This window comes from Nanorana parkeri, unplaced genomic scaffold (assembly GCF_000935625.1).
Source record: "Nanorana parkeri isolate BGI_ZX_2015 unplaced genomic scaffold, ASM93562v1 scaffold443, whole genome shotgun sequence".
Classification (NCBI taxonomy): domain Eukaryota; kingdom Metazoa; phylum Chordata; class Amphibia; order Anura; family Dicroglossidae; genus Nanorana; species Nanorana parkeri.
In genome coordinates this window covers 1,006,920-1,034,262 of record NW_017306711.1, presented here as the reverse complement: position 1 = coordinate 1,034,262, position 27,343 = coordinate 1,006,920, and the positions used below count along the sequence as shown (strand labels likewise).

At 39.9% G+C, this 27,343-nt stretch overlaps 1 protein-coding gene across 2 annotated transcripts in view; it reads right to left on the bottom strand.

Annotated features, from left to right (window-relative positions):
- Nucleotides 1–4,676: 4,676 nt before the first annotated feature.
- Nucleotides 4,677–27,343, bottom strand: part of ALDH1A3 (aldehyde dehydrogenase 1 family member A3) — a 34,587-nt gene continuing 11,920 nt past the window's right edge. The window contains exons 3-13 of one of the 2 annotated variants that reach the window (XM_018560252.1): nucleotides 24,823–24,963; nucleotides 23,858–23,987; nucleotides 22,108–22,169; nucleotides 20,115–20,243; nucleotides 19,899–20,012; nucleotides 17,087–17,189; nucleotides 13,555–13,739; nucleotides 12,875–13,039; nucleotides 10,339–10,496; nucleotides 7,260–7,334; nucleotides 4,677–4,893 (exon numbers count right to left, since the gene is read on the bottom strand). In XM_018560252.1, coding sequence (XP_018415754.1) covers nucleotides 4,821–4,893; nucleotides 7,260–7,334; nucleotides 10,339–10,496; nucleotides 12,875–13,039; nucleotides 13,555–13,739; nucleotides 17,087–17,189; nucleotides 19,899–20,012; nucleotides 20,115–20,243; nucleotides 22,108–22,169; nucleotides 23,858–23,987; nucleotides 24,823–24,963 — 1,335 coding nt within the window. In that variant the 3' untranslated portion in view covers nucleotides 4,677–4,820. The remainder of the gene's footprint in view (nucleotides 4,894–7,259; nucleotides 7,335–10,338; nucleotides 10,497–12,874; nucleotides 13,040–13,554; nucleotides 13,740–17,086; nucleotides 17,190–19,898; nucleotides 20,013–20,114; nucleotides 20,244–22,107; nucleotides 22,170–23,857; nucleotides 23,988–24,822; nucleotides 24,964–27,343) is intronic. The other variant, XM_018560253.1, reaches the window with a different exon arrangement.

Here is a 27,343-nt window from a genome sequence, read left to right as displayed (position 1 = left end):
CTACGATATGTTGGGCTAGTAGCCCTAGACGGAGATCATGAACCTTTCTGACATTAATCAAAGCTGGACTCCCAGTCAGTGACACATGGTGGGCATTATATAGGTTTTTCCCCTTGTTCAGACCTGTGATCAGCGCAGTCTTCTAGCACTAACTTGCTTTTGCAGCTCTGAGATGTCATGTGACAAATGTGGCGCCACAAAGGAAGTTGATGCTGGAAAATGTGAAAATGTGTGCAGTTATAAATATGAATACTCACAATTTACCATGTCCACTATTCACTGTAGCATCATATACTTTCATCCGGCGACAAAAATATGTCCCTACCATGATTTGGCTGCTTGGTTGTGTTTGTGCACAGCCGAGGAGCACAGGAAATTCCTCTGCTCCACTGCTCTATCTAGTGGCCATAATAGGGTGTGGAAGTCAAAGGTTGATTTTCACAGACTGAATGGCTCTCCAAACGTTTTACAACACATAAGTGTGTGTAGAGACAGGGCTCTTGGAAGATGTTGTTTCTGGGGGGCATGAATAGGAACTGTCCCAGGGCACCCTGCTGAATTTTCCTAAAAACATTTGTCCCTGCAAGCATTTTATAAGCCTGTTAAAGATCTCACAGGGCGTGCTAAAACCTGTTTCTAGCAACAGGAATAAGGTAAAAAAATTAATGGTGGTACATGTTTGAGAGGTGGAGAACGAGGTTTGGGGGTACATTCAAGTCATGCCTTTAGTAATATTGGGATGATTTATAAGCTGGAAAATATCCACTAAATCATTAAGGGTGGTAATGAAATTGGAAAAATATTCAACATGTCACATATAGACAAGAAATCAGTATCAGTAATTTTGCATTGGTTATCTTTGCAACAAATAACTCATTAATATGAGGTCATGTGCAGCTCAGCTTTGTTTCAGTTTTAATATAAATTAGGTGTAGAAGAATAAATTGGTAGGTAAGTACAGGAGCCAGTAAAGTATAGTATACATAGTCTTTATTTGCACTAATAAAATACAAAAACAATATTGTTTGATTAACTGCATCTATTTCATAAATATATATATATAATCTTTCAATTTTACTGGTCCATAAAAAAGTGAAATACAGATTATCTTATCACAATATAAAATATTCTGTACCCAGAATATACATATTAGTAGTAACATTTATGTGTATATAATAATATCAAAGGCAGAACATACACAAGTTTGAAAAAAATATTCAACATAGAAAACTAGTGGGCAATAACTCACGGAACATAAAAAAAAGAAAGTATATTACTTTTGAAATACAGCAGTAGAATGTTATTTCAAAAATAGAGACAGCTAAGGAAAAACATAAAAGAAAATATGGATATTAAAATGACAAATATAACAATATTTCCTGGTCTCTAATTCCTTAGAGAGAAGTTGTCCGGAGCCAATGTTTCATATATAAAACTAAGGGCACGAGCGCCAGTCGAGTATCTACAACACATTGTGCCCCTGGCGTCCCACCAAGCTCCTGGCTCCCTGTAACGCCACTGGTGGGCAGGAGCTGGATGGGATGCCGGCCAGAGCGTCCCAGGTTGCTAAGAGCAGGGCCGGGGAGATGTGTAAGAGCCATATACAGCTTTCTGTCTGGCTCTTAGCAACCTGGAATGCTCTGGCCAGCATCCCACCAGCATACACATCTCCCCTCCTGCTCTGGTTGCTAAGAACCAAGCAGGCAGATGTGTATGGCCCTTACACATCTCCCTGCGAGACCCCTAGCAACCTGGGAATTTCTGGCTGGCGCCCCTGGCTGCTAAGAGCCGGGCGGGGAAATGTGTATGGTAGAGGGTTGGGGAAATAAAAAAGTCAGCTTCATGGGTTGGCATACTTTTGCTGACCTACGGAGTAGTACCCGCGCCCCCCCTTCAAGTGGCACCCAGGGCATATGCCATATGTGTCATAGCCTGGATACGCCACTTATTAGCGCCCCTAGATGGTGCTGACAATTATAGGAAATTCCAATCTGTCAGCACCATCTAGGGGCACTAGTGCCGTGCAAATGGCAGTTTTATAAATGAAGCCCTATGCCTAACAAATTTGGGAACCTTGGATCAGCCATTTCCTACCAAATAATTTTGGCCATTGGCTGCTGGATCTTCAGGGGCCCACAGCCCTCAACATGCGATCCCCTCCTTTTCCCATTTGGTCGACCTCTTTCGAGAGTTGCTACACAGGTTAGTGTTGCCCCATGGGCCCAAGCTGCTATAATGTATATTGTACACCTATGTATTAGCTGAATTGCTCTTATATGTATACTGTACACCTATATACTACATGACCTGCATTTTTTATGCTTTGTGGATGGGTATTGCTTAATGCTGTGACACTCCTATGATGACTGCTAATTTTGAAAATTGTTATCTCTTTTCAATAAATATTTTGAACTGGAAAAAGAATTTGTTTTTGGAACGTGCATTGTATTTTCTAATAGTTAATGGGGTCTAAAACAACTATTTTTTTTTTTTTACCAAAGGCATAAAAAAAGTTAAAGGAGCAGGATGAAAAATGTTTCTCGAAGGTACAGAATTCTAACAGTAATGGTGTTTTTCGAGAATCTCCTTTCATTCTTAAATCAAATGTTAAACCCAAACAAAATTTCAGACAAGTCTCAAGTCTCTGATGGCTTTATCGAATGTTCTGATGAGATTTTTCGTGTGAACGTTCATAAGAAGGATTACCAGCTTAATGGTACCAAGTGTGTGACATCAGAGTAAAATATTGGCATACTACTGTGATCACTCTTCAGTGTAGAGGAAACTGCTGTCAGCAGCTCCATTTTGTATTATGTATTCATGCAGATTACAACTGCTATATTATGCTCCTGACATGTCCCCTCCAAGGAGAATATGTACAGTACCTTTAAAGTTATACTCTAGGTTGATATAAAAAAAAATCTAATAATCCAGTTATGGATGCATAAAAATCATTAGCACTAACAAGAATGCCTAAAAGTTTCATATCAGCCTCAGACTGGACGAGAGAAGGCCTTCACTGTCAGCTCCGCAGACCCAACTACATTACACAGTGCTTCCTGAGAGGAGGAGACAGCAGAGGATGGAGGCTGATTCACTAAAGAATTTGAGAATGCTTACACATTTTTTTCAAAAATCACTTCATTCATCCATTCATGTGAAAAGAAAATCTGGGTTTACTTATTTTATCTGCACATAATTGGATAATTGAAGTGAATCTTCGGAACAATTTCAAATCCATTAGTAAATCAGCGTCATGATCTTATCAGTGTGCTCCTTCATTTTTCAGTCTCAGGCTGTGGCAGGTTCTAGATCAGAATGTACTGCTTAAATGCAGAATAGTCTGTGGATATTTCTCAGGGTGTACAGCAACTGGCTGTGCTGACTGACCGGAGGAAGCTGGATCACAAGACTGGTTGGACAGGATTTCATTTTTCTTCAGGAGGTTTGGAGTTTAGATTTACAAAGTAATGAATAGACAGCATGCTCTCCTTAGCAGAGGTCGGGCTTTAGGGTTGGGTGTTTGAAAACCTTGCTCTGCTGTATTTCAACCGGTGGACTTCACTGAGCATGGACTTTGTGTGTTGTCAGAGCAAGAAAATTGCAAATATTCAATTATATCACCAAGCAGCATGTTGTTGGCTTTCAATGACCTTCTACGTAACTTTATGTAAAACCATATATTGCTGCTAATTTTAGAGTGGGGCTAAGGGCTAACATAGAGTTAAGTTGGGTGGACAGAGAAGGTAACAAGCTCAGTAAGGGCTGACATAGAGTTAGGTTGGGTGGACAGAGAAGGTAACAAGCTCAGTAAGGGCTGACATAGAGTTAAGTTGGGTGGGCAGAGAAGGTAACAAGCTCAGTAAGGGCTGACATAGAGTTAAGTTGGGTGGGCAGAGAAGGTAACAAGTAAGGGCTGACATAGAGTTAAGTTGGGTGGGCAGAGAAGGTAACAAGCTCAGTAAGTGCTGAAATAGAGTTAATTTGAGTGGGCAGAGAAGGTAACATGCTCATTTAATAAGGTGGTGCACATAAGAAAGCAACAAATCGGACGTCTGCTGACTGTAATTGGTTGCTACATGTTACTGCATCTTATTCTTATACAATAGGCATATTTTATTTTAAAGATGGTCCTGGTAAAGAAGACAGTGAAATCCTCTGCTAGTGTGGCAGGTAACAGCTGTGAAATACAAATTCTGTAAAATATGGTGGTTTTCTCATATAGGAGAACTCCGGGCAAAAGTGTCCTTAACCCTTGCAGTGGGGCTACTCCCACACTGCAAGGGTTAAGGGCTTGGATTTGTCTAGGTGGAAAAAAAAAGTTATACTGGAACCGCTAGCCAGCTAGCTGCTACTCCAGTCCCTGAAGCCTGTCTCCTCCTCCACTGCAGCGATGGCATATCCCTCGACATCCTTACTTCCTATACACTGTGTATAGAACGTGATGACTCAAGGATCCTTAGACCACTGCGGCGGATAGGGAGAAAGGCTCCAGAGCAAGATGGCTCCATGGTTCGGGTGAGTATATCTTTGATATTTTTGCACCTAGACAAAAACGAGCACTTAGCCCTTGAATTGCTGGGGTAGCCCCACTGCAAGGGTTAAGAATAGTCATGCCTGGAGGTCTTCTTTAGCTAGTGAAGAGTAGAAGAACACACACAGGTTCTCAAAGATAGCTGTGAGTTATCATAGACGACAGATCTTTAACAGTTCATGATTTAATTTAAAAAAAAGTAAGAATCCCTCAGTATTAACAAGTCCCTTCTGGTCGTGGATGATGTGGAAATGGATTTGCGCACACCAGTCTCTTCCTTTTATCCTCAAAGCTTCTTCTGTGATAGTTTGATAGTGACTGTTTTAACTTCTGTGTATTCTGCCAATGCATATTCACCACTGCAGAGAGAACTGACGTTACTGACAGAGCTGTATATCAGAATTCGAGATGTAGTCAAAGCTTGCCTGGCATATCTTCTTTTATTTCACACAGTACAAAATGCAGTCATATACAGTAACTCAGGGTCAATCAGTACTCATCCTTATATAATTTGGGATGAAAATTACTTCTCCCTGATAGTGATAGTTAAGGCCCATGGTTTGAACTTTCAGTTTAAATCAGCTAAATTCAATCCAGGTGCAAAACAAAAGGTGTGCAAAGTCTAAAGGTGGCCATACACTGTACAACCATTGCAAGACCTTAGTCTTGCGATGGTTGTAAATTAATTAAAAAAACGTACGATCTGCCCATCTTGGACAGGCAGATCGTACTTGCGATCATCGGAAGCTCGCCCCCCTGAGGGGCGGGCTTCCGATGACCGCAATGCTGAACGGGCAGTGTGCACACCGGCCCGTGCGGCATTGATCTTACGATCATGCTAAAAACCAGCAGAAAATCGTACGATTCTCGGCTGGTTTTCTAGTATGCTCCTTAGACAAAAGACATGCGACCGTACAGTAAATACGGTCGCACATCTTCCATACAGTGTATGGTCACCTTTACAGCTCGTTTTCCTTAAAAAGCAGCCACAGCCTAAAGGTGCACACACACCTTGCGATAATCGTACGATAATTGCGGGAAATCCTGCGATCGTACGATTATCGCAAGGTGTGTGGAAGGCGTGCGACCGTTTCTACTGTACGGTCGCACGACTTTTGTCTTTCGAGCATGTTCGAAAACCAGCCGAGAATCCTACGATTTTCGGCTGGTTTGTAGCATGATCGTGAGATTACTGCCGCACGGGCCGTATCCAATCAAATTGTTCAGGTATTGTGAGAGCCAGCGGGGCCGACTAGCAAGATACTGAAGCTTTGCCCAGTGGGAAATTCCTCCATCCACACAGTTTAGCATAGATGGAGGAAACTGTTGCACTTTTTCCATCTGAACATGCAGATAATCTATAGCTATATGGCCATTTTACAGTAAGTATAAAAGCCCCTGCCAGCATCCTGCAGAGGAAGACCCTTGTTCTTTGTGTGAAAGCAGTGCTCTCTCTGCAGAACATTACAGAAATTAGAAACTAAAAACAGATGAAAAAGTTTATGATAATTTGTAATTCTTGGTAATCAGGTTATATAAAAAATGTTCTCTGCATGAAAGCAGTGGTCTCTCTGCATCATGCCCCCTGCAGAGCTAGAATTCTCCAATCAGCAAGGACAGGGAGCATAAGCTTTGCTGATTGCAGAGCCACAACTCTAAAGCTGCCCATACACCTGACGATTATCGCGGTCGTATGATAATCGTAAGGTGTATGGGCAGCGTGCAACCGCATTTACTGTATGGTCCCACGAATTTCATCTTACGAGCACGCTAGAGAACCCAACGAAAATCGTATGATTTTCGGCGAGTTGGTAGCGCGATCGCAAGACGAAAGCCGCACAGCCCGAGGTGCGCAAGATGCTCAGCAGGGAGGACTTGCGACGATCGCAAGTACGATCTGCCGGTCCAAGATGGGCTCCTGAACTCCTGAACAGGATATTTAAAGAGGCATTGGGAATATTCAAACTACACACAGTCAGATAAGATGAATGAAAAACTTAATACAAGCCCAATAACTCAGCAAGGCTTCCCTTAGTGGAGGGATGGACAAACTCCTGCCCTCCTGCTGTGGTGAAACTATAAATCCCATGAGACATTGCAAGATTCTCACAGACACAGGCATGACTCCTGGAGTCAGGTACATGATGGAATTTGTAGTTTCACCGCAGCTGAGGGGTTGGAGTTTGCCCACACCTGCCTTAGTCGGTATCAGACAGTATCTCAATCTATAAAATTACAGAAATTAGTGTTGCTGGTAATTAGGTCATATAAAAACTGCCAATACATTTCAGCTGCAAAACCACCTCCCCTTTATCAGGGCTCAGAACATGATAACCTTAAATGGCAACTGTTACTTAATGAGGAGAATTTAATATTGGTTCTAATATAGATCAGGGTGTTGACAGATTTCTCTGAGTCCATCCATGTTTCTCCTGCGGTAAATACTGATGGAGGGGAAGTGGCTTTGTTCCAAAACACATTTTTATGACTGGAGCTGCTTTAAGTTGCTTTTGCATTCACTTTGACTTGTATGGGGAAAAAAAAGCAGCTCAGACACAAATATACCTGCAAACATCAGGTGTATTCTGTAAATCAATGCAATAATAAGTTAGTGTCATTATAAGTTCCAATAAAGAAATAAAAAACAAATTGCAGATGGAATTGTTTTCCTGTATTTTTATATGAACCCAGTAGACTTTATTAACATCCTACATGATATACTCACAGTTCTCTGCCATTTCCTGACATTTTGAAGCCTCCGAATGGGGTCTGTGCATGAAGAGCATTGTAACAGTTTATCCTACAAAGGAAACAAAGTGATTAGTAGGGAGACATTTATCAGAAATAACTGATATACTGGCTACACTTTTCCTTCCTATGCTGGCCTACAGAACGCAAACTGACCTAAAATGTAAATTAAATGTTGTGTTTAACTAACAAACTATAAATATAAATAATATAAAGTACCTCAAGAAGCACACATACATTTATAATATAAATATAAAGAGAAAGGGAAAGATTTTCATAAATGCTTACATCTATTTTTCTAACATAGCAGTAATATTTTTCAGTGTTCAGAATCCACATAATTCTGTAGAGGACTTCAAAATAACATACATTTCCATGTTTTCAAGTAAAAACGTCGACTGATGTGAAAGTGACACTAAACTCAGGAGTTAAATCCTAAAAATGCATTCAAGTAACTTAACTATTAACAAAAATGTGTCTTATGTGTGTATCACTCGGCTGTAGATCCTCAAATCATCTCTGAATTGTCACTGTCCTTCCTTCTGGAGGGGGGCTACTTTTAAATGGTTTTTTTTTTACAATCTCACGTTTAGTTTACCAATTTGTATTGAGATTGTTGTTCATCCCAGGAGAGAGCTTGGAGCTGTGATTACTTTACAACACTCACTGGGACCGTGGGGAACAAAAGTTGTCACCCCCCAGAAGGAAGGACAGTGTCAGCACCGATTCAGAGATGATTTGAGGATCTACAGCTAAGTGTTATATAAATAAGATACATTTTAGTTAATGGTTAACGTACTTGAATGCATTTTTAAGGTTTAACTCCTGAGTTTAGTGTCACTTTAATGGTTGTAGTAGGGGGTGGTGACAATAATTTCCTGTATTGTGCTAACATGGGTCTGAACCACAGAATCTGATGTTCTACCTGGCTGATAAGTCTACCTTTAGACATAAGATGGTGCTTCTAAGAAATGTAGTTTCAATTTCAACTCAACTGTTCAATAATTAAGAAAAAGATTGTTTGTGCAACAGATATTTCCTAAGTTGGCAATAAACTGTTCACATTTTGGTGGTCCTGTTGGCACCTATAAACTTGGCAAACTTAACTTGAAATATTGACTGAGCCTGGTGAAAAAATATTAGCCTACTAGTGACTACTTCCAGGCTGATGCAGTCACTGTTCAGGTATTCAGACAGCCATGGGCACCAGCTGTTAGAATAAAATAGCTGGTAGGGGAGATTCCTCCGTCCATGCTTTTAGCACTGAAGGGAAAACTCAGGGGTCTATTCACTAAGCCGAGTGACTAACCGCCCCAAAGAGAAGTGAGCCGAACGCTGTTCGGCTATTCACTTCAGGCTTGGTACGGCTGATTCTAGCTGTATATCGGCTGAAATCAGCCATACATTGGGTGGCTTCGGCTGGCTTCGGGTCGGCCGAACATCCTCGGCATGTTCGGCTGACCCGAAGTGCAGAAGGAGTGCGACTCCGCCGATTCGACATCTTGATTGGCTAAGCCGAACCTCCGGCAGGCTTATTCGCTGCTGTTCGGTCTATTCTTATAGATGCCGAACAGCAGTGAGTGAATAGCCGAATGCGGCATTCAGCTTGGCTATTTTGCTCGGTACCTCTGCAGTACCGAGCAGAATAGAAAAACAGTTTAAAAAGTAGAAAAAATAAAATAGAAAACGATTGGGCGGAGCTAGCAGTGAAAGCTAACTACGCCCAACTGTTCTATATTGGCCGGGTGGTTCTGCTGCCGTAAAAAAAAACAAAAAACAACAACAACAACATAGGAATGCATAGCTACATTCCTATTGGCTATTTCAATTTGCAATAGCCAATAGCAAACTAGCTATTGCACCCGCCCTCTGCTGCTGTCAATCACTAGAGGGGACCTGAAAAAAGCACTTCAGGTCCACTCTGCTGATTGACAGCAGCAGTGGGCGGGTGCAATAGCTAGTTTGCTATTGGCAATTGCAAATTGAAATAGCCAATAGGAATGTAGCTATGCTTCCTATGGTGTTGTTTTTTTTAGTTTTTTTTATTCTGATGGCAGCCAACGGCTCCGATGTTAGATGAAAAAAAAAAAAAAAAACAACAGAGCAGGGAAAGGTTTACTCTGCTTGATCGAGCAGAGTAAAACTTTCCCGGAGAAAGTGTTTCTCTCCCGGGTGGCCGGGAGTAGCTATCTAATAGCGGGAGACTCCCGGAGCGTCCGGAAGAGTTGGGCTATCTGGAGATCAACGTCCCTGGTTACCTGCTCCGCCCAGCAGTCAGTAGTAGGCTGTCGGTCGGCCAATGAGCCGACTGAGCCGCTCGGCCAAATTCGGGAGCTGTACGGGTTATAGTGAATAGCCCATACAGCAGCCCTTCGGTTCTACTGAACCGAAGGGGTCCTGGGGCGGAAGCTAGCCGAAGGATCAGCCGAAGCTACGGCTAGATCTTTTGGCAGCTTAGTGAATAGACCCCTCAGTGATTTTTGCCATGGGTCCGAGTGAGAAAATTGAAAACATATATTGCTAGCTTTAGACAGACATCAGTGTTGACTGGAACACAGCAATTACAACCTGACAAGTGACAGAAATCTCAGCCCTTTCCCTGTCTACCAAAATAAGTGTTTTTTTAATTGCTGCCTGTGTCCCAGTGAAAATATTCTGCTCATCTCCTGTCCTAATGACAACACAAGAAGTGAGAGGTACTCTCGAAAGTGGGGACATAGACAGCAATTAAAGATATTCCCCCTCTATATAAAGCTAAAAAAATAAAACATTTTGGCTGGAGATTCACTTTAAAGGAAAATAAATAAAATGTATTGTCTGTAGAGATATAATAATCGAAATGATGAATCATAATACCCAGTGTATGTATGTGGAAAACAACAACAGGTCAGAATACATTATTATTCTTTACTGTGCAACTGCAATATTAAACAAATTAATTCTTAAAAACTGTAAAAATACCTGAACTGACATTAAGTCAAAAATAAATAAATACATTTAAATATCAGTACAAGAGTTGTGACATATTCTCTGATGTCATTGACACTGATACTTACCATACTGTTCCAGACTGCAGGGCAGAAGCGACATTCAATGCTTTATCCAAGCTCTCAGTGAAGACAGCAGCTGTCAGTCCATATTCTGTGTTGTTGGCTCTCTTGATCACGTCCTCTATGCTTTTAAATTTCAGAATGGACTGGACGGGTCCAAAGATCTGCAGCATATACATGTAAAGATTAGCACCCTGACTAAAACTAAACAAGGTTTTCCATCCCTGGGGGGTTTTGATCAGCCTTCCAGTTTGGGATAAAGCTGAAAACTACTTTTACAGTGTATTTTCCCTTTTTCAGGGACAACGCCTACTTGATAAATGTCACATGATAGATAAAATATTAAAAAATCCCTGCTTACATTTTACCAGCTGAAAATTTGTATTTCAGTCCCTCTTCTATGTAATGTTAAGGAGGGGACTGGGCAGTTATGTTTGCCATAATCAACCCTGTCTGTACTGTGCTGCTAGATCTCATTATCATTTGTACTCTAGATGTCTATTCTAACAAAGGGTTAACGATCTCAAGGCTTGAGTGGTACATTGTATGTTAATGCACTTTAAAAAAACAAAACTATTCCGCAGTCTGTACATTATCTGCACATTGCCATCTATTCTAAGCACTAGAAGCTGCCTGTAGTGTCTTATATATAAACCTGCTCCAAAGAAATAAATAGAAAGGTTAGAACTATACATTTTTATCAATTATTTTTAGATATGCTGTGTGATTGGGAACACTTAACAAACATACTGTATAATGGTTGTTTCTCAAATTTGACAGCAAAAGAGTGAACTACACTTTAAAGTGTAGCCAGACTATAGACATTCAAGAATTGATGAAACAACATATGCTGCAAAGGAAGTAGGTACAGCAGGCAGGAATTGCCATATGAAGATATACAGGGCTATTCACAAAAGGGTGAAGAGTTTGGAGAAGGCAGGAGAAGTGAACAATCTAGGGCAAGATAGCTGATTTGGACAAATTCTCCAATTCCGCTCACTTTCCAGTTCAGCTATTTTGGCCTAGCTTGTTCACTTCTCCTGCCTCCTCCAAACCCTTCACCCTTTTGTGAATAACCCTGATGATAGTTAGGGTATTTTGGAAGCTTCCCATACAGACTACAGAAAAACTGTGCTCAGAGTAATATATGGGATCCCATTTCTAATCTTGTTCCAGTTGCCTGAGTGTCATGCTGATCCACTGACATCAGTAACTCAATCACTGATCTGGAAAAAGTATACCGCCAGCAAAGTCATCAAACTCCTGATCTGTATACTTGTTCTAAGGTTCTTACCAAAAAAGTACCTGTCTGTAAGTAACTAGCATGTTCAAAAGACAAGCTCAACAATTGCAGCCTGCACAATTCTCTTAGCACAGATTTCCTTTAAAGTGAATGTACATAATTCTTTTTGCATGCTCTGACCCGATCACAACTGTGCAGCATGCTGGGATCCACTCAAACCTTTCTAGACAGTCTTGTACTTCACACTATTGGTTAATAACCTTCGAATAGCTATGGTAAGACCATCCACCTTTGGGATATTTAATAACCTACCTCTCCATACGAATGAATAGGATGCATGCATGCTTATAAGGAAAAAATGGACTGACCGGGAAAGCTTGTCACCATACAACACAGATCTAGCAGGAGTGTTGACAGGTGATTATGGGGGTAGGGGATGTAGGGTAAGCTGAAGAAAGTACAGCTTTCCTTATAATAAATGGATGCTGAAATTTGCAAAATTGTCTTAGCAGTTTAAGATTGTGTTGACATATTGCACGTGCAGCCTCCCAATGCAGGGTGTAAAAATGTTTGCTATAACACTGTGGGGTTCGGCTGTTCTGCTCGGTCCCTCAGAGGCACCGAGCAGAACAGAAAAACAGTGAAAAAAGTTAAAAAAGTAGATAGCAAACGATTGTGCGGAGCTAGCTGTGACAGCTAGCTCCGCCCAATAGTTTCCTATTGTCCGGCGGCTCTGCTGCTGTAAAAAAAAAACGAAAAAAAAAAAACTCTCCCTGGCGCTCTGGGAGCATCCGAGCCGATGCATATGCGTTCGGCTCGGCTGAGCCGCTCGGCCATGATCGAGAGCTGTACGGGCTATTGTGAATAGCCCGTACAGCAACTCTTCGGTTCTACTGAACCGAAGGGGTCCTGGGGCCGAAGCTAGTCGAAGGATCGGCCGAAGCTACGGCCAGATCCTTCGGCAGCTTTGTGAATAGACCCCTGTGACTTGCTAGATACAGCACCATGGCTATCAACATTTTAAGGGCCTAAGTCAAAAGGCTTTTGAGCACATAACACAGGCTTTGCATGCTCATACAAGTCTGCACAAAGCAGATCAAATGCACCTTTTAATGAATTCCAAATGATCTCAAAAGAGCCTCTAACTGATGCCATTAACACAAGCCCAAAACTGGTTGTAAAAGGGACTTTCTGGCTACCAGCAAGTACGTCTGCATGTGGCAAAGGTCTTTTGATAAATTTCATTAAAACAATAAGTGAGACCCTTTATGGTAAATAGTGTTCGTTAGACTAGATTACCTCTTCCTTGGCAATCCTCATATCATCAGTCACCTCAGAGAATACAGTGGGCTTAATGAATAATCCTCGCTCTCCAACGGCAGAACCACCACACTCCAGTTTGGCTCCTTCATTTTTCCCACTTTGTATGTATTCCATAACTTTATCAAATTGCTCCTGGTCAATCTAAAAGTAAGAAAAGTCACATCCACAATTAGAATCCCTTAGACAAGCAGAATAAATAATACAGTGTAAGCACTCCAACTCAAGATGGCCACACATAGTATGCCTACAAATCCAATAAAAAAAAAGGTTTGGGCGTAAGAGGCAGAAGGGTCGGTGTTCCCAGATCTAATACAGGCACATTGCAAGGCCACCAGATTACACAAAGAGAAGAGGTGGACTGGCACACTACACTTATACCCATATAAAAAAAAACTGAAGTACTCAGCAGGTACGTTTTGCTCCCTCTAGTGATCTCAAGGCTTCCATTTCAACTTTGATTGCAGTGACCCTATTTGTGCAAATTGGTTCTCTCAACAGTAGACATCAGAAACCGATCCGATTTCAGTATAATGCCTTTAGATCAACAAATAAGTAATTTCTGATGGGTATCTGCACTTTGCTCGTTATTATTTTACCTGCTTATGAACTCAAGTAACCTATTTTTGTATGTTCTATATATGTGACTCTGGCTATACCTGAGGACCATGTTCTGTTTTGAAATCAAATGGATCTCCATGAACCCGTCTCTTGGCATGGTCCACACTGCGTCTGACAAACTCTGGGTACACAGATTCCTCCACATAGACCCTTGAGGCTGCCGTGCAGCACTGGCCTTGATTGAAGAAAACACCTTGGTGGGCACATTCAGCAGCCAGCTCCACTGTAATACAGAGAAAATAGTGTTGGGACATTAGGAAAGCATCTTCTACCGTTAGTTAGATGGTCTAGTCAAAGAGAACATAGAAATTAATCAAAAAGCAATGCCTTACACTGAAGTTGTCCTAAGCAAGTAAGCAATTAAAGTACAACTGAAGCCAAGACTTTATTTTTTTAGTTTTGGAAAGAGTAGAGAAGGATTGGAACAGAGTTTTATTGCTGTCTGTGCCCCATTAGTGAGGTTCACCCTCTCTACTTGTCCTGGTGACCGCTATCACTGAAACTGAAAGTGGAAAAAAATCATAAATTTTAGGCTGTCAGAAGAATAGAAATAGATGGTAAATCTTCCAATGGGGACACTAGTTCGGGTGACCTTGGTGGCAAACAGGGATTTCTTCTCACTTCCTGTTGTGGCTAACAGACAAGAAGTTAAATCTCCCCACAAAGGGGACAAAGGGGGTTATACATCTCCCTTACTCATTTAAAACTAAAAAATAAAGGTTTACCTTTAGTTCTACTTTAAGAAGACTCATGCTGTAGAGAAAAGACTTGTGTAATAATCCTATATTTTATAGGTCTTAATGTAATATGGAATTAATTCATAGGCAGATATCATATTTTTACTTGTTAGATAGAATCAAATTGCCAACTGCTACATTTTGATTGTTTGCCCTTTACATCATGCAGTGTTTTAGGCAATGTAGAAAATATAAAAGCAAACATATGCATATTTCATGCTGTGTATGAACCTGCAGAGAAAATGCAGGCTGAGACCTGTGCTCACTACAGGAAGAGGCACTGAGCTGCAAAGGGAAGTTCTCCCCAAGCATGAGAAGACATGAGGATTTAAAAGGAAGAGCAGCAAAGAGAAGGGAAACAACCATGGACTACAGTAAGGCACACATTACAGTATTGTTTTATGTTAAAAAATCTGAGGGTTTAATGTCACTTTAATGGTACTCTTCACATTTCTTCATTTTCTTCTTATCGCTCATAACTATCTTGGCATGGATCTCATTATGCATTTTGTGTACAATTTTACAAGCATTTAGCTGCACCACCAATGTATGTGTGAAAGAGGTCATAGGGATGTGTATTTCACTTCTTAGAAAGTGGAATGTGCTTATTTTACTTTCACTACAGTTACGCAAGATGGACACTGGATATATAAAGTCCAATGCTCGCTCAAGGGCACAACTAGATAGGATGGGCCATACAGCTGGAACTTTGACCGGATTAAATCCAAGCCAAGAGCCATGCCATAAAACAATAAACCTGCAGCACACTATTTACCTCTGAAATAATGTGCCGCAGATGGCTGAGCTACCTATGTGTTATTGTTTCCTTACTGTGCTGTGGGAAAACGGGTCACCCTTAAAGCAAAAGAGACCTGACCATTTTCTGAAGGTTCTTATTGCCTGGCAGTCATGCTTGATGCTCAAACTGTAATGACCTGGAACATCTATGCAGCCAGTGTAGTCAGAATTCCTCATGTGCATACTAATACCCAATCAGTGATCTATTGAAGCAACAAGATCATCATGACAGCCAGACTTTTGGTTTCTTCATATTTCTGTTACAATAATATTTATTGAGATAAGAGACAGCAAGCATATTATATAGAAGCAATATAGATGAGATACATTCTCTCAACACAAATTTCCTTTAGGCTTGTAGGATGCACTAGGATTTTTCCCCTAACCACCAGACACAATATGTTTAGGCCTCTTAAGGGCTAGCATGGCAATCAACAAGAGGGCAGTCATACGTCTTGTGATTAAAGAGGGAAATGTTTGTGTTGGGGCAAGCCATGTATAGATATCTATCAAAAGGTTTAATTTCACTGCTGAAAGTCTTATTCTGCACTTAAACCTTCATCTTATCTCTTACCTATCTTTAATTAAGAGATTAAAATTAATAATCTCTTAATCATCTTTTAATTGCTATTTTACATAGTCAGTATAAAGGACAAGTAATGGTGGAAAACAACCGCTCAGGGTTTTTACCAACCATTTTTGCAATATAAATTGTTAATAGTGTGTGGACATGACAGGGGTGTATCCATTGCCTAAATACATTGAGCTGAAAAGTGTCCCTGTTTCTAATTTTAGAGAGTTGGGATGTATGCAGTTGCTTGGGCTGCTATTGTTTACACCCTTGAGTCACAATAGAACCTAAGAACCCTTTTTCTTACAGTAAAGTCCCTTAAAACTAAAGCTTGAACTAACTCAAACCCCAAAGCACAATATTGTTTCAGTTTCATTTTTTTGTGTACATTATATCCCTCCTATCAAACTTTATCAAAGTGTGTGTGTTGTTGTTTTATAGTTTGTTTAATTAGTGGAAAATAGGCTGCAAAGGTCACAAGATGATGTAATTTCCATTCAGATTCAATGGCAATGGCAGAGTCTCTGCCTACATAGTAACAATCCTGTGTGCCCTCTGCCATTTGCTGAATTTTAACACATTGGGGTTGAATTGCTAAAGGTAGATAGACTGTTTACTTTGCAAGGGAACTTTTGCCTTGCAAAGAATACCCAATCATGTGCAATGAAAATATAAAAAAACATTTTTTTTTGCTTCCGTATGTTTGGGTGATAAACCATTTAACTTTTGAAGTGTAATGGTAAATACAGTGTAATAATAGACCAAACTAAATCAACTCGAATCACAATAAATTTGTGATACAGGTGTTTGAAGCATTAAGTCATTACTCGGTGGTTCCAATATTAAAAATATTAAAACAACATACTTTTTTAATATTGGAACCACCGAGTAATTAATTACACTGTATTTACCATTACACTTCAAAAGTTAAATGGTTTAGATATTAATTCCATTTAATCCTATTTAATTATTTTCATTTAATTCACGGTTTATTATTCACGGATTTATGTTAATTATGAGGATTTGTTTATATTCTCATTCATATTAATAGTGTTTATTTAGTTTTAATAATATAAATTCACCTTTAGAGCTGTGTTTACACCTTTAAACAAAGTGAACAGCCTATTTGCCTTTCGCAAGTCAACCCTAACGTGTTAAAATACAGCAAATGGCAAAGCACACCCAGGATTGTTATTATGAAGGCAGAGACTCTGCCATTATAGGCTGTATTAAAATCTAAAAGTTTAGTTTTCAGATTTTCTTTTATCAGACATAACATCCAAGCGGTTGAAACCTTAATTTCATGACCTAACCGGCTTTTAGGGAAAAACAGCTGCTGGAATCTGACTTTTTGCTATGGGCAAGTCAGATAGTGTTGACACCTGAATTTCAACATGCACAGTAGAAAGAAAGTACTTTCTTTTTCATGTTAGTCAAGTAACAATTGTATACAATGTAACTCACGGTCGGCATCTGCAAAAACAATACATGGATTTTTCCCGCCAAGCTCCAGGGTGACACGCTTCAAATTGCTGGCAGAAGCTGCTTCTTTGATCAGTTTGCCAACCTGCATGCAGATATATTACATATGAAATGAACGACAATACCTGCACAATATATACAAAGTTATAATATTCTAGCCCCAAGGGCACCATTTCTATTGTGTCTAATGGCGGAGTAGATTAGATCTAAGGGACCATTCACGCCATAGCGTTGCTTTAACAGCATGGTTCCATGAGATTAACACATGATACCGAACAATGCACCTACTGTGCGTTACAGTGCGAGAGGTGTGTTGCATCACCATTCATTTGAATGGCACCCCAAACACGCCTGACCGCCCCATAACACGCGGTACGCAATATTGTGCAGTGTGGCTGGAGCGCAGAGGTTGCGTACCCCCACCATTAACAGTAAGTATATTTTTACATAATCCATTATTGTTTTTCTGAATTAGAATTTTGATTAGAGCATCTGCACACCATGGTACAAGTTTCTGCAAGTAATGTATTGACCTGGCTAATCATGCTTCTGATCTTCTTGTCTACTCTGTAATTCTATATATGAAGGATTTACAAATTCGCCCAGTGAATCCGTTACTGACATGCACCCAGTGACATTCAACAGCATTTGCCCAGACATTCACACAGTCACACTCACCCAATTTACAAAAGCATAAATTCAGCAGCTCATGAACAGCGTCAAATCTCATTTGTACATTAGATATGAAGAGCATTTATCCTGCAGGGGAATCGGCCAGCAATAGCTCTCCGTGGTGCTGAAACTGCCTTTATACAAACTTTGTTCCAGCAATGGGGTAGTTCCAGGGCTGGATTAACCATTGGGCACCAATGGAAGAGGACACCATAGCTTTTTCCCTGTGTATAATATCCTCCTAAAGGATAAGTGCATTTTAAAGCTAGGTGCAGCTTTTCCTCTTTGCCCTGAGCTAACCAATCCCACCTTTCCCCTCTACAGGTGTATACTTAAGTTGGCCATACACCTGCCGGCTGACCAAAAAACTCCATTCCATTCCAAAATACATTCCTTTATCCATGTTGTTTTCCTGCTGCACCTACTGTATTTTGAAAGCCAGCACCCAAGCAGGCACATTATAACCCAAAGACTTCTATAGGTTTCATCACCCCATGGATTTCTTATTTCCTAACAGTCATTTATCACGCAAGTGACTTCTTTCATCATTTCTTTAATAAAAGGCCTTAGTCTTTTGCTTGATTTTGATCTATGTCCAATCTGTTATATAAATCAAATTACATTTTCAAAATATTTTCAAACTTTTATTTTAGGGCTGGTAATGATTACATTTTTTTTTAATCGATTAATCGACTCATTTCGATTAATTATAACGCACATACAGAGGGGGGTCTCACCAGAGCTTTGAGGGGGCCTCACCAGGGTAGCAGGGCTCTGTGGGGTCTAAACAGCCTTGTTAGACCTGTTGCTTTACCCTGCATGGCCTGCTGAAGTATGCCACATGGACAGTATTGTTGGTTTTGATAACCCATTAAAAATAATTATACGAGAGGCAGAAACAGAAATGCTGGCTTTAAAAGCCTCAGCAAAAATATCACACCGCATACAAGTGATAAAGCCCGAGGATGCCAGATACAATCAAGGCTTAACTTCAAAGGGGCATTATGAACCGCATCCATCGTAAGATGACAATAGAAGCTATTAATTATGCTCTCACCAGGCGACGGAGGACGTAAACAGGTATAAACAACCTTCATAGCATTGCAGCTCCACTGTTATTTGCTGGCTTATTTTGCTCCCTCAGCTGTGTCTGACCTGAAAGGGACACAATAGGGTTGGCAGGTCCAGGCCTGCCCGATAAAAGCATACGTGAGAGGGGCTTGACGCTGGCTGAGGAGACCTGCGTCACCGCACACAGCCCAAGTGATTCCGTCAGGTAACGAAGGGAAGGGGGAGGAGTCTATGTCAGTGACGTCACCGGACTCCTCCCTCCTTCCCTTCGTTACCCATCACGGACAACTACATCACCCGACTCCTCTCCCCTTCCCTTCGTTAGCCGACAGAGCCACTCGGGGAAGGGGGGAGGAGTCCGGTGACGTCGATGTCCGTGACGTCGCCGGATCTCCGACGGAAGACCCGGAAGCCGGCGGAGAGGTGAGTACGGATCAAAAGAACTTTGATCGATCAAAATAATTTTGATCGATCAAAAAAATTAACGATTAATCGACGGATTAATCGTTAATTTCCGCACCCCTATTTTATTTCACTTTCAGCACTTACTGAGTCTTAATGTCTTGACAGTTAAGCAATGGAAGGGCCGAGGGGGGCACCATCAATGGTCTGTGCTTATGATATCAGTTGCCCTTAATCCTGAGCTGAGTTGTTCCCATCAGTTAAGTGCCCAGGGAACGTTTGAGGAGCAGTTCCCTGTGACTTCATTGCTAATATTCGGTGTTAGTCCAAATATGATAAAGTATTAAAGTAAAGTATTTATCCATGAATTATAAGTCACAGCAAATACAATTATACTATAATATAAATACAGCGCTGTATATGAGTATTATTCCATGGACAAGAAGTGAAGATCTGCAACATTCACTAGAGGGCACTGCAGCATTCAAAGAATCCAACCACTTGAATATTTTTTCAGACAACTAGTAAAAACCAGGTTAATAGGGAAAAATGATGACTAAAGTTACTGTAAAAAAATATTAAACTGTACAGCGAATATGTTCACATAATAAATGACACCTATCACATTTCAACTGTATATTTTACTTACCTCTGTGGAGCCAGTGAAAGCAACTTTGTCTATGTTAGGGTGTTGAGAGATAGCAGCTCCAGCTGTTGGCCCATATCCTGGCACTATATTAACAACTCCTGGAGGGAACCCAGCCTACGAGAATAGAAAGAGTTGAAAAGTCTGCAAATATTTGTGTATGTAATATATATACATATATATATATTTGTTAAATTTATATTATATTATTAGTCCCACCTCTTTTATTAGTGATCCCATGTAGAGAGATGTGAGAGGAGTCTGTTCTGCAGGTTTTATCACCAATGTGTTTCCACAGCACAAAGCTGGAGCCATCTTCCAGATCAACATCAGCAGAGGAAAGTTCCACTAAAACACAATGAAGACCACAATAATGATCATAAAACACAATAAAGATCACATTAATGATCCTAAAACACAATGGAGAACACAGAAATGATCATAAAACACAATGAAGACCACAATAATAGTCATAAAACACAATAAAGACCACAATAATTATCATAAAACACAAAGAAGAACACAGTAATGATCCTAAAACACAAAGAAGACCACACAAATGATCCTAAAACACAAGGAAAACCACAATAATGATCATAAAACACAATAGAAACCAAATTAATAACCATAAAACACAATGGTCTCAATGCAGATTATTCCAAAGTTTTTCCTCACAGATTTATGGCTGGTTTCTGGCTGGCGTTACAAGTGAGTTCCTATGAAGTGTTTATAGAGAAGAGCAGGAAGGGGAGTTTTCAGGTGGTGATAAAATTATGATCCATGAAATAAAGCGCTTGTAGTCCTGAGAAATACAGGATTTCAATAACGGAAGATTGTATACTTACCTTCGGTAATCTTCCTTTCTTGCTGCATCTTCATGGCAGCACACCTGTTGTGTGCTGCCATGATGCGCCAGGAAAATAACATGTTTATTTTATGAACAATAACAATCCCATGCCAATGTGATATTTGTTTTCATGAATTGAATATTGTGTTGCAACAACTATTAGACAAAATAAAGAACAGTTAAAAACATATACCGCTTTGTGAACGGACGCCATTGTCCCTGCTTTATGCAGTTACATACTGTGCAGCATACAAGGCCACTTCTAACGTTTAGTACTCTAAGTTGTGTGTTTTAAGAAACAATTCTTTGTGCGTGCCTTTACTGAATGCAAACTTAGATGCTGCTTTAAGGCAACCATGTTCAATAACATAGCAAGCAAATGTATGGATGCCAATTGTCCCGGATTTGCTGGGACAGTCCAACTCTGTCCCGATGATGTTGTGCCCCGAGATTACAGCACCATTCAAAAAGTGTGGTTGGTTAGTGCGGTAAAAGTGTCCTGGGGAATGGGATGAATATGTTGGCAGGTATGCAAATGGAAAAAATGTATCTGATTGAAACTGAATATTGAAAAAAGGTGACAAGTTTGGAGTTTATTTGATACCCTTTACTCGATAACTTATTATAGATTCAGTTTTTGAAAAACACATTGAGCTCCTTCCTCAGACATTATACAAGACAAGCGAATACTCTTCCCCAAGCCCACTTTATGGTGGTGCTGTAAGTGTTGTTGTCAGCTTGATAAAGCATAGTTTATGTCCGTAAAATTGTATCCATCACGTTCCATGACAACATTAATCCTGTACTGTTGTTGTCTTGCAGGTCTCCACAGCCCTAGTTCTTCACCCATAGAACTATTCAATCTGAATAACTTTATAGCCCCTATACTTCATCCTCCAGTTTTTAGAACCATGATGTTCTGAAAATGCCACGCACTACCTAAAACTTGTGTACATAATACAAACAAGCTTGTTGTATTTTAAATGTGAAATATTATTGTTTTTATATTTCACTTAACAAAAGTCCTAAACTTAGACATAATCTACCGCACCAATTACCATTGGGTTGGCAGACTAAACTCATAACTGCAGACCATTTTAATTTTTATCATTATATGTTGTGGTTCGATTACAGCATCCCATGACACTTGGGTTGGGTTTAGTAGACACACATGCAGAAGATTTTTCATAATTATATTTGATTACAGCATCTCATGACACTTTTCCCTTTGGGTTGATAAACACTTCACAGGGTGAACAGAGATCGGTGAACAGAAACACCATTCAAACTAAGTAACGTGAATGGCTGGAATAGCATCCCAACTTGTATTGTATAATCACGTAATGTATTATCAGAGGTACTCACAGGTGTAATGGCTCCACACACTCCAACAGGCTCATGTACTGTGTAGCAGAGAAAACTTTCATCTATAAGACAATAATATGTTATAATAAAAATAGAAACACCGCAAAGGGTCAGTACAAAAAGATAAAAGCTTGTGAATGCTTGAAGGGAGATAAAACACTGCCATGTTTTGTTTACTGTGTACTGTGCATGCCACAAATCTGCAGTGTACTATTATACCACAAGAGGGAGTACTTATACCATTTACAAGTGTGAAGAGCAACAAACTCCAAATGTAACTTAACTGCTAAATATAACTTATAACAGTTGTGATGCCACCAGTTATTCCAGTACAGAAAAAAAAAGAAATACACACACACACACACATATATAGATAGATATATCTATATATATCTATCTACCGGTATATATGGATAGATAGATATATATATAGATAAATCTATCTATATATGTGTGTATATATATATTGTGCCTGTGTTGGCTCAATGTATAAGCGTACTAATTGTAAAACCATCACATGGGTTTATTACCAGTTCTCCATCTTATTGATAACAGTCAGGGTCATCCCTATAATGAGGCAGACTAAGGGGGTTACCTCAGGTGGCATTCCATTGGGTAATGTAGGACACACCTGCCGCCCCCTTTCCAGCCAGAGCGTACCAGAGCTCTTAGGAACCTGTGATGCTCTGGTTGGCGTCCCGCCCAGTTCCTGGCAACCAGTGACATCAGTGAGCTGGGGGAGATGGTGTGCACCACAATCTGAACCCCTCCTTTAGAATGTGCATTACGAGCACCCTCCACCCCCGCCACAGGCGGCAAGACATCTAGGGGCGCCCCTAATAATAGTTATATGAGAGTCAATCCATAGCAACCAATCAGTATTTATCTCAATTTAAAGCCATGTTTGCTAAGGTACACGTTTATTAAGGAGCGATCTGCCTTTCCAAAGGAGGGGAGAAATGACTGTTATACATGATGAACCATTTGCAGTTAAACTGCATGGATGGAGAAATCTTCCACTGCCAGCTTTTGTATTCAGCAGCGGATGCTCCATCCTCTGCTGAATACCTAGACTGTGCATGCATCTGATTTAATTCAGCCAAAAAATTCCAGACCAGCACTTTTGACAAAAGTTATTTGAAAAATCGACATTTCTCAAGCTGAGGAGTGCCAACATGGCCACCCATGGCTCAAATTTTAGCAGATTAATCAGGAACTAGATGAAATTTGCTCCGTGTATGGCCAGCTTTAAACTTTATTCTAATTAAAATTTATTTGAGGACTAGTTTAAATTGTTACATTATAAATAAATGACAAAAACAATTATAGCTGATTATAATGCATATCTTGATTTCAATTTGGTGCAAACAGCTTATAGTCTCATGATTATGCCTCAGCAGCAGTTTATTTAAAATCTTGCTTCATGTACACTACGATTTAGAATAATTTTATTTACAACCAAGATCACAAATTATTTAATTAAATTATTTCATTTTATTTATTAATTACAGGTCTTCTTATAGTGGCAACAATTTACGTAGCGCTTTACAAACTGCACATTCACATCTTCTCCTCCTAATAGCAATGGTGTGCCAGGCATATCTGCATTGGGGCTGCATTTTTTTTAATGCCTCCCCTATACTGTTATTTTGAGTAAAAATTCAGTGTGGTGAATGGTGGTCAAATTGTTGTTAGTAAAATTGGTATAAAAAAGATTGAATTTCGAGCAAGAAAGAATACTGTAACTTACCCACCGGGATTGTCTTCCCCTGTATTTTGTCAGCCCAGCCAGCAAAATAGCGCAAGGTTCGGATACAGCCTTCCAGGTCTACGAGGAACGCGTGCAGAAAAGGTTTTCCAGTGTCCATTGTCTCCAGAGTCTGAAAAAGAAAATGACTATTAGGGATACATATATGATCTGCTATGATATCTGGCTTTGTCTGTGAAGATTGACAGCTGTACAAATGTTTTCTACAATTTGATGATACTATTATTGCCATTAAAAATGGTAAATATGGGAAGTTCCTAAAACATAGAGAGGTGTCTCGCTGAATTAGTTGCCATCATTAACAATTAATTAGTAGGCAAATAAAAATACTGTACATTACATAACAGAACTTGAGAAAGCATGGGGCTTTGAATGCAGCACTGAAGATGATATTCCAGCATGTTATTTACAAGAGTATCCTAAAAATGTTAGACTAGATCAATTGTACAGCCTGGCAAGTCTTACCTAATACACCGAATCCAAAAGCAGAATAACAAAAATGCAGGTAATATCCGAATTGGGATTGGAATGGCAGTCCTGCAAGGCAGAAGTGCTAACCACTAAGCCACTGAGCTTTCGCAGTTTATTATGAATGTGTGAGTGCAGGGCAATGGAAGGAAGGTTTGGGAATCTGTATATATTGCAGGTATGTATAGCCACCTGTAATGTAAGTGGCGGCACTTCATATGTACAGCAGCTTTCGTCCTGTCCTGTCCCCCCACCCCTCCACCCCGTGACAAAGTCTCTTTAACAGAGGACCATCTGAACTGGACAAGTGATTTCCAATGGTAATGTTCTCTGTAGAAGTGATTTTGAGAATTTCTATTATGTCACATATTTCACATATACATCAGGGCAGACATTAGGCTCACTGATGACTTACCTATAGTAAATATAATATAATAGTAAATACAAACGAAAGGGTAATAACTTAAGGACAGACTTACAGCCAGGATTACTCTGTTTCTCTCCAGTAGGTCCCCCAGCTTGTTTAGCAATTTTCCCCTTCCACTGGCATCCAGTCTTCTCCATGCAGAACCTTTCTGGAAAGCGGACTTTGCAGCTTCCACCGCCTTGTCCACGTCTGCCTGTTGAGCACCACCAAATATAATTTAGTATTCATTAACTACATCAATTTACATAACAGGTCTCCCCAATACTAGCTTGCATCATTACTGCTTACCACCTACCCCGTGACCAGAGTGTTTACTCTCTTGGTCCCCTGCTGTGCTCAGTAGTTCCTACCTCAGACCACTACGTCACTACTGTGTCATGTATGCTGGTATTATCTTCTAGAAGAGATTCCACCTGATGACTTCTCTTCAATGGAGGGGCATTTAGCATCACAGGCATCAGGAAAGGTAAGTGTTTTTTTTTTTACAGGTAGAGGTTTTATTGCATTTATTACAAAAAGCACAAACTTTGATCTGCTACCCGTTTGCCAGGCCTCAGTTTAGGCACTGGTGACGTAGTCAATGCCTTTCCACAACCATGGACGTCTATGTCAGTAGAGACTGCAGGCAGATCCCGGTGAAGTAGTGGTTAAATCTCAATAGATTTGAATTGCACTAGCACAGAAATTCATTTGTATGTTTTTTTATGTATCCCTGTGCATATATGAGTTTTCCCAAGATTTCCTCATTACATTCCTAAGATCTGCCTGCAGCCTCTAGTGTCACACGGTAGAAGGTTGTAGGAAGGCACTGACTACATCACTATACCTTCCAACTTTCTGGGATGAGAAAGAGGGACACCTTCCAGCATAATGTATTTTGGTAATGGGCACACCCCCTGCCATGCCCCTAGTTATGCAAATCATTTAGGAATTTATATAGCAAAAAAAAATTGGTTAAACCCAGAATTTTTTTCACTATTATATTTTCTTTTATTGGCTATTCCAAAAAGCAAACAAGATAATTAAGATAAAAGATAACGGTATTAGTGGAATATAACAATTTTGTTAGTTAAATAAAACATTTTTATAGATGTTTAGACATCAAATCAAAAATAGGGGCAACTGAGGTGGAAAGAGGGACAGAGGGATTTGGTTCCAAAATTATGGAAGTCCCTCCAAATGAGGTATACGTCACAAATGGTTTGCTAAGCAGGGAGCTGACCAAAATTAACGCTTTTATGAATAAATGCTTCAATTTAATCGCTTTTTCATAGCTTTTCAGAAAGGGGAATTAGGGTGACAGACAAAAAAGATTTGTCCCAATCGGGGTGAAAGGTTCTCTTTAAGCACATTGACAACATGCTTTGTGATGTGCCCATCACTTACTTTAGTAAAGTGTTGCTGCTGATATAAAATATACAGATGATCACTATAATATTAATCAAAAAGATACATAAGTAATTTTAAGAATTATTTGATTTTGTATGAACCACAGTTTTATGTATTTAATAAAATAATTATGAATCAGTTACTTATATTAATTCATATAATTATTGGTTTTATGTAAACATTAATACCAAATTAAATCTAGACAAAAAGATCAATGATTATTCCGAGGACTGACAATAATCAGGCTGGGAGTTAATCAAAACTGTGTGCATCCTCTGCAGTTTATTAAAAAATGTCTCTACAATTCATTACACATTTGAAGGCAAATTGGTACATGGGAAGGAGAAACTAACCCACCAAATGTACCTGTTTAATCACAATTAATTCAGTTTACTTTTAACATTATGAACAAAGAGGATGTACAAATATGAACCCAGCCTGCGGAAACCTATTAAATTGTAAATGTTTTATTAAAATAATAGGATAGATTAAAGCTGAACTCCATACTGATATAAAAGGCACACATGAATGCAGTTGTATGATCATTATTACATAAGTAAATGTATTTTTTTAAATGCAAGCAGTGTAAGTACATAAATGTGACCTGCTATCGGCATATTGTTGTCCCTGGGCAGCAGAACTCAGAGAAGGGGAGACAGAAGCAGCGCACAAAGCCAATCAGGTATGCAGCAGTGCAAGAAGCATGCTGATAGGTGGAGAGAGCAGAAAGACAGACAAATTAGCTCACAGTTTATGCTTCTCATTTCACTGTCCAGACATAGGTTGGGGGTGGGAAGAGAATTGTGAGTGAAAGTGAAACTGCAGCAGAGAAAAAACGATAGTCATGTGCAATATTCAATTGACATATATCCAAATCATTTGGCAGAGAAAAGAGTTCCCATATATGTAATTCATACAGTATGGGGTCTATTCACGAAGCTGCCAAAGGATCTGGCCGTAGCTTCGGCCGATCCTTCGGCTAGCTTCGGCCCCAGGACCTAGTGCTTCTCTCCTGGGCGGCCGGAGCGCCCGGGAGAGTTTTGTTTTTTTTTTCCGTTTTTGTTTTTTTCCGTTTTTTTTTGTTACAGCAGCAGAGCCGCCGGACAATAGGAAACTATTGGGTGGAGCTAGCTGTCACTGCTAGCTCCGCACAATCGTTTGCTATTTACTTTTTTTAACTTTTC